Below are 8,754 nucleotides of genomic sequence, written 5' to 3'. Positions count from 1 at the left end.
GCAATTTAAAAACACATCATGAATCTTTGACTTTGGTCAAAAACAAATTTAAGGGAATTCTTGGGAAGATAATGGTGACAAGGGTCCATGTTTTCAACAATAAAAATAGATATGGTGTTAGATATATGTGGGGTACACTCTTTTCAACTTCTTGGTGTGAGTCTGGAGCCTACCTACCAGAAATACCCTCTGGACAGGGTGCCAGTCCATCACAATGTACCTCATACACCTATAGCTAATTTCACAAATCCAATTCACCTACCATGTGTTTTTGGCAGGTAGAATAGATAGATAGATAGATAGATAGATAGATAGATAGATAGATAGATAGATAGATAGATAGACGGACAGAGATAGATAGATAGATAGATAGATAGATAGATAGATAGATAGATAGATAGACAGACAGACAGACAGACAGACAGAGATAGATAGATAGATAGATAGATAGATAGATAGATAGATAGACGGACAGAGATAGGTAGATAGATAGAAAGATAGATAGATAGATAGATAGACAGACAGACAGACAGACAGACAGAGATAGATAGATAGATAGATAGATAGATAGATAGACGGACAGAGATAGATAGATAGATAGATAGATAGATAGATAGATAGATAGATAGACAGACAGACAGACAGACAGAGATAGATAGATAGATAGATAGATAGATAGATAGATAGACAGACAGACAGACAGACAGACAGACAGACAGAGATAGATAGATAGATAGATAGATAGATAGATAGATAGACGGACAGAGATAGGTAGATAGATAGAAAGATAGATAGATAGATAGACAGACAGACAGACAGACAGAGATAGATAGATAGATAGATAGATAGATAGATAGATAGATAGATAGATAGATAGATAGATAGATAGACAGACAGACGGACAGAGATAGATAGATAGATAGATAGATAGATAGATAGATAGATAGATAGATAGACGGACAGAGATAGATAGATAGATAGATAGATAGATAGATAGATAGACGGACAGAGATAGATAGATAGATAGATAGATAGATAGATAGACGGACAGAGATAGATAGATAGATAGATAGATAGATAGATAGATAGACGGACAGAGATAGATAGATAGATAGATAGATAGATAGATAGATAGATAGATAGATAGATAGATAGACGGACAGATAGATAGATAGATAGATAGATAGATAGATAGATAGACAGACAGACAGACAGACAGAGATAGATAGATAGATAGATAGACAGACAGACAGACAGACAGACAGAGATAGATAGATAGATAGATAGATAGATAGATAGATAGATAGATAGATAGATGTGTGTGTGTGTGTGTGTGTTTTGGGGCTGTGTGAGTGAGCGTGGGCGTGAGGGAGTGGCGGAGGCGCGCGCGTGGTGCGATAGTACCGGCGCGCGCAAGCACACACACGCGACTCCAACTTAGCACATTCAGTACCTGTAGAGAAAAGGACGCGCGCGCCTCGGTGCCATGACTGCGAGCGCACAGAGACCGCGCGCTACACCTCAGCATCACCCTGCTCCACAGAACTGCTACGTCCGGATGGCAGAGTAGCCAGAGAGGGGGAGAGAGAGAGAAAGAGAGAGCGAGAGAGAGAGCGAGCGAGAGAGAGAGAGGCTATAAAGCGGAGCGCGAGAAGCGAGTAAGAGGTGGAGGAGGAGGAGAACGGAGCTCGAGCTCCGATCACGAGTCATGAGGAGCCGAAGAGGACGGAAACGCGGAGTTTAAGCGCGCGCGAGCTCTGCAGATGAGGGAAAGAGACGAGAATCGGGCATCAAAGAAGTAAGAGCGGTTATCCGTTACACACACACACACACACTCAGAATGTGTAGACGATAGCTCTAGCTGTTGATAGGTCTTGTTTGGGCGGCTCGTGAGATCTCGGTTAGATGGTGTTGTGTGAATGCAATGCTGTGTAAATAGCCTACATGCCAAATCGTGTGCCGCACCGTGTGCCGCGTACAGCTCTTTTCTTCTTCTTTTTTTTTTTTTTTTTTTTTATGTGGACGTTTTTTTTTTTTTATGAATTTATATTATTATTTTTATTATTTTTTTTACGACCACGTGCAAGACGCTCTTTTTAGTGTGCCCAAATCTCTAAGCACGAGCGCATAACTACAAATATACACCCTTTTAACAGGGGTTACAATATTATCATCTTTCTGCTGTATTAAATATAAAACATGTGCACAATACGTATCCTGGTGTTTTGCTATTCCGAGTTTTGATCAGTTAGCTGTTACTATACAATTACTATAATGATTTAATCTCGACATTTCATACTTTGGACATTTCATACTCAGCTAAAGAGAATGAATTAGGCTGTCTTGTAATTCTCTATTACTGCTAACAACATCCACGATGCACTCAGATCCACTCATGCTGCCATGTAAAGTAATGGCATTTATCACAATAACGATACATATCCACATGTTATCTACAGAAAACAAGTTGGTGGGGTGAGCACCTGTTTTTATTATTGTGTTACTGCTAGCCCATTTATTTGATCATTTATATCATTTTAAATTTAAACCGGTTAATTTCTTATCTTCCTATCTGTGTTACTGAGTTCTGTTCTTTTATTATGGCTGTTTGAAGCACTCTTGTGATAGAGCCTGGTCTACCTGCCCGTGGAACTGAAGATTAAAAGTCAAGTGGGCTTTCTCTGTGCGTGGGCTAAGAAAGAGATGGTAAGACAGGGAGAAAGAGAGAGAGAGAGAAAGAGAGAGAGAGAGAGTAAAGGCAAGCACAGACCACTTTCATAATGTGTTTTCTTCGGTTTGACAAATGGTGTGATTTTTTTTATTCATTTTTAACACAGTTTTTCACACTTGTTAGGAATACAGCACTATTTGTAGGCGCAGTTTTAAACACAACCCTGAAGCTGTTGATGCAAACTCATTGCTTGCACTTTAACTTGATTTAATGAGATGAAACTGTGGGTAGAAGCTCAGTAGGGTGAGGTCAGTGTGGTCAGAGTGTGCTTTGATGCACTTTCAGATGTGGGTTTGTAAGACTAGGTCATTTGTGAGGTGAACTCTGAAATGGTCCTAATAGGGGACACTTTGACAGCCATTGATACTTCTGTTGTAAACATGCCTTTTCACAGAATAGTCTGGAGAGATGGATTTACTGGTTTAAAGACTAGGAAAACTCTCTTCTGATGATGGATCTTGAATGTAGGAGATCCAGAAAGGTAGCATTATTTGCTTGTATTGCAAAAATCTCACCTGTGTTTATTCGACTGGACTGACAGTCTTGCACTACAAAATATCAACAGAATATTATGGAACATGACATTAGCACATTAACTGCTAGTTTCGGTCTAGTCTATGGGAAAGCTGCGCTGGTTTGACTGAGCAGAAGATATTCTATATGTATGGATTTTCATTTTTCACCAAGGAAAGGGTGCGGAAATGCTTTCACTAGTCCTGCCACTTTAGTTTAGTCACATTAGTTTTCCCAGCCTGATCTCATACATAATTCCTATCATGAGCATGGGCTGCTACTTTCATGGGGACCAGTCGTGCTTTAATAAGCCATAGGTAATGTGCAATGTAATGTAATGCATATTCAATGCACATATGTTACTCTATAGGACACATTAGTGTGTAGTCACAATCAATAAGCCAAAACAACATTCACAGATTTTGTCTGTATTAATCAAAGATGAACATTTTAGCAATTTAGGAGACTGCTAACAGGCTGAAAGCACAATCACACTAAACATCTAGCAAAATAGGCAGGACTGGTAACCTGGCTATCAACAAATCCTCATAATTAACCATACTTATATCAGCTAATTTTAAACTAGTGGAAGCACAGTGCTGCACACCCAGTCATAGCAAAAAATACATAAATAAATAAAAGAGCAAAACATAGAACCGCCATGGTTGGCAGAATAGGGGGGATTTGTGTGTGTGATGCTGCGCTTAGCTTAGAGCAGAGTTAGCATTAGCAGGCTACCATAATGTTAGTATAATTACAAAAGTGAGTATAATTAGATCATTATAAGCTCGCTACTGTACAGTTTCACACAGCATAGGCATAACTGCTCTGTATGACACATGATGTGCTTAGTAATTAGCATACTGGCTAGCTTGTCTTCCAGGAACTGTAAAATCACAAAAAATCAAGATACAAGTTTCAAGTTTCAGGTTTATTTGTCATTTGCAATTTGGCTCACATGCAATAGTATTACCATTTTTAACTGGTATTTAACTGGGACTTATGTCACATGCATTTACACTTGGTAGTCATGTGTGTCTTTGGTTAGTCAGACTGAAATTTGAATCTGATTGCTGTGTGGGATGGAATATGCAAATTCATTCATTATGTGGAAATGATTATGTTTTGGTGGCGCTTGGAGGAGTTTTGGCTGTTGAGCATTGGAGAGATAGATGCATTTACACTTCTTTAACATGTGGCTTAGATGCATCTTGGACCATCTCCTGAAGAGGTGATCTTAAATGATCAGTTGTATCTGTTGTAAAAGCGTCATGGGCAAGTTTACACTTGTATTTTCTTGGTTTGGTGGCTTGGCCTTATCCAGATAGAACCCTGATACTTACTACATGACCAGGTGTTAAAGGGTTTAAATGTTGCAGGGCACAATACTTTGTTTTAAATTTGCTGTTTTTGAATGTACCTTCAGTTAATTTATTGAACCTTTGATAGTAAAGTGATAGAACAGGAGCTAAAGTAGGGCTGGATTTTATGATGATATTTTATAATTTTGTGAGAGATTGTTTTAGTGTTACACACAATATGCTTTTCTAAGCATATCGAGGATATTTTCACTGTCTACAGAACACTGTTCAACTTATTTACATTACAAACAGTGTAATTATCACAGCCCATTTTAATAGCAATCACTGTACTAGTATGGGACAGTATCTGAATATTGTTTTTTATGAATTTGCTGTACTGATATTGTCTGCAGTCACATGCATCAACTGAAGATTTGAGGTTGTGAGAGATATTACATTTGCAATATCGTTTTCCAAATTCTTTCCATTTTAATTGCATAGTGAGTTAAACAAGTCATCGACACATATTGACGTATTTGAGTCTCGCCTTCTGATATTTGTTCTGGTTGTTTTAATGTGAAACTTTTCCTGCAAAACTAAGAAAGACTATTTGTGGTAGAATAACTTATCTAATCACGAGTAAATATCTATGTCGCATTGATTAAATGTTCAGAATCTAAAGTTTTAACATAATTTCCAGATAAGGTACAAACAAGAAATATGAACTGGAAAAGGGAATCCATCTATCCGTCCATCTTTCCATTTGTCCATCCATCCATCCATCCATCCATCCATCCATTTATACATTAACCCCATTCACTTACCCTTTTCTGTTTTTGACAGTGGCCGCTCCTGATCTTCTGGACCCTAAAGCTGCCGCCCACAACTCCAAGCCCCGCCTGTCCTTCTCCGCTAAACCGGTGGTGCTGAACACACTAGAGGACTTTGAGCTGCGGATCAGCGTCATGCGCTGGAAAACGGTGTTGACTGTCTTCCTGCTGGTGGTGCTCTACCTGATCATAGGAGCCACCGTGTTCAAGGCTCTGGAGCAGCCGCAGGAGATCTCACAAAAACTGGCCATTCTCCACAAAAAGCTTACTTTCCTCACAGAGCATCCCTGCGTCAACTCGACTGAGCTGGAGGACTTAGTAAAGGTGAGAAGAAACACTCTCACACACAAGCTAAGATATTTTTTGTCTTCACAGTTCTTTGGTTAAAACCAAAAGTAAAGCGGCTTGAATAAATGTCTCAGAACTCAGAAGTCAACTATACTTTTTTGAGTCTAAAAGTTTGCTGTGACAAACCCAGACAGGTTTCCGCCACCACTATGGTACAAAGACGGGCCTTTGAGAGTATCAGCTCTGCCTGTGTGTTTACTTAGGATAAGAGTCAGACCAGAATGACTCAAGGAAAGCAGACAGAAAGGGAAGGTTCAGGAAAGTATTCAAACGCAGACTGTATAAACTGTAAACTGTATGATATGCTCATTGCCAACATCGTATTTATATACATACATAACATCCCTGAAGTCCCACAATGGGTTTGTTCTGTTCAAATTGTATATGTTGGAATCGGTGACATTAACCACACTTTTTTTTTTTTTTTTTTGGGGGGGGGGGGGGGGGGGTTATTAGTCTACACTCCTCATATCCCACTCCATACCTCTGAAGTGATGCAATATTATTAATATTATTTATTTATCCATTCATTTTGTGTCCACTGGAGGTTGTAAGGTGTGAAATAGTCTAATACTTTTACCCAGAAAGAAAGTCATAGTTTGCTTGTGAAGTTCAAATGCTGAATCTTGTGAAGGGACTGGTGAAGTCACAGGCACATGCAAACTCAGATGGCGTGTTTCAGCACCATGGACAGTCACCACACAGCACTCTCTGTCCCTGGGGTCAGTTCAGCTGTGCTAATTTAATTTGTTTGTGTATTCTGGAGTTGGAACAAGTTCAAAACACAGAAGTAATGAAAATGTGTAATGGAGGAACTCAGATGACCTCAGGAAATCAGTTTCTTTATTAAAAAGTTGAGGAAATGTGTGTGTGTGTGTGTGTAGAGGTTTTGTTCCTCCACTCTCTATCAGTAACTGGATAAGAGGGGCTGAAAAAAATGAACAAACACTACACAACATTCTCTCTCTTTTCTTTCTGTCAGATGGGCAGGTGCTGGTCCCATCCCTTTACATGTCATAGTGTGATTGACAAATCTGTATAGTCTTGTAAAGATGTTTTTTGAGTGTGAAGCCCCAGGCTGTGTTGGAAGTTGGACTCCATGTTTTCTTCACTCACCAGATCCTTCATCTGTTCATTTCTGGCTTTGAAGGAAGAGTCAAAAAAACAACACATTGCTGCCTCAGCTCTGTTAGATAATGCTGAAAGAACATGCTGCCACTGCGATTACCTGCAATACACATACTGTAAAAACACAAGATTCAGTGTTTTATAGTAGATTAGCTGGCGGCTCAAACTGCACTTCAGTAAACAATTCCAGAATAACACACTGATTATTATTCTTACTTTTCTTTAATAAACTCTAAATGTAAAAGCAACCAGATAAATAAACCAGGTAAATCAGGTCTAATGGAGTCCATGTCTTAAATGGTCAGGTCTGTTGTTGCAGGATAAGGGGGGGCTACCCAGTATTAGGCAGGTGTTATTGTTATGGTTGATTGATGTATGTGATTTTTTTTGCCACAAGACAAAGAATGAGGATAAACCATCCCCCCACAGTGATCATACATAAAATAAGAAAGGTTATGGGGGTTAGTCCCCAATCAACCTTATGTTATTTTAACATAAGATCCCCTTCAATGAAAACCTGAACTAACCTCCGTTAGAGCTTGAGAAATTTTTCGGTCATTTTCGGCAAACTACATCAGTGTGTTTTGTGCTCATTAGTCAAATAAGGTAATCGGCTAGGCTTAATGAACAAAGCAAAGCAGGAGGTTCAATTTGCACAGAACCTTTATGCTAACCCCTCCTCTTCTGAGTGCTTTATTCAGGCTTGCTTTGGACTCTGCTTTTCAACAGCCCGCTGAGGCACAAAGGGGAAATAAAGAGGAAATGGTTTAGAGGCTGACATGTGTGGGCAATCACTCATTAACCTGGCTGTCACACTCTGTTCCTTGGAAACTCACTGTCTCACAGGCCCTACCATCTGTGGCAACTTTTAGAAGGAAACATAAAAAAAAACTGAATAGAGAGACAGAAATACAGCATCTGTTGTTCAATACAGAAGTGTAATGTCCCAAAGCTGCTCTTCTGGACCTGGATTAAGCTTAAACTGAGGATATGAAGAATGACCATCAACAGGGGATTAGTTTAATATGAGGCTTTATTGATGCCTGTAAAATTGACACTTTTTATTGATCTGAGAGATTTAGGCACTTCAGTGAGATGAGTTGGGTAGCTACATACACAAGTCTCTAAAGCCAGGTTTTACAAACCAGAATTAGGACCAAATGATCAAAATATAGCAACTCAAATTCCCATCAACCCATAGAATAACATAGTTATTGTGTGAGTTGTGTTTTTCCTAATTGTGTTGAACAGTAGTGTAAGCTTGCTAGCAGCGTCATTAATATTTTGCCTTGTTATTTGGAGGACTTATAGACAATGAAAAATGTACACAACATACAATGTATTAGAGATCCATAGTCTTTAGAGGTAGGCCTTTATTTCAGCCTACACATGTCAACCAAGGAAAAGCCTACCTGAACACTAATGCTACTTTCTACTTTGGGATTCTAGAAGTATTTTAGCACTAACCTAACACTGGTGGAAATGAACTCTTCTGGGCACTGCAGATTAAACATAGACACTGGACACTTGTAAGAAGCACTCAGTTGACATGTTTTGTGTGACTTGAAACATGAACTTGTGTGTATCAGTTTAACAGTGACTATTTTCCTTTTCTAACTGACTGAAATCTTCTCTCACTACCACACTGCCAGTGATGCATCAGCATACCAATAAAAGTCAACAAGAGTCTTTTTTAAAGCCTGGTGCCACCAATGGAAATCGAAATGTGATTGATTCCACTGTTTGATAAGTGAAGAGGCAAGGAAGCCGGATGCAAGTTCCAAGTCATGTGTTCATTAAAGTCCATTTCAGTGCTGGGAACATTCGTAACAGGGAACATCAATATAAATCTAGCAAAATCAAATGCTAGTCTTAGAACAAACCAGAATAACAAAACCACTGC

At 39.1% G+C, this 8,754-nt stretch overlaps 1 protein-coding gene across 1 annotated transcript in view; it reads left to right on the top strand.

Annotated features, from left to right (window-relative positions):
• The first annotated feature begins 1,450 nt into the window (after nt 1–1,450).
• The window catches only part of kcnk2b (potassium channel, subfamily K, member 2b), a 55,881-nt gene continuing 48,577 nt past the window's right edge, over nt 1,451–8,754 (top strand). Inside the window, exons 1-2 of the mRNA XM_072677988.1 lie at nt 1,451–1,798; nt 5,389–5,699. Coding sequence (XP_072534089.1) covers nt 1,798; nt 5,389–5,699 — 312 coding nt within the window. The 5' untranslated portion in view covers nt 1,451–1,797. The remainder of the gene's footprint in view (nt 1,799–5,388; nt 5,700–8,754) is intronic.

Source organism: Salminus brasiliensis, chromosome 1 (genome assembly GCF_030463535.1).
Source record: "Salminus brasiliensis chromosome 1, fSalBra1.hap2, whole genome shotgun sequence".
Taxonomy (NCBI): Eukaryota; Metazoa; Chordata; class Actinopteri; order Characiformes; family Bryconidae; genus Salminus; species Salminus brasiliensis.
This window is presented reverse-complemented; position numbering and strand designations above follow the sequence as displayed.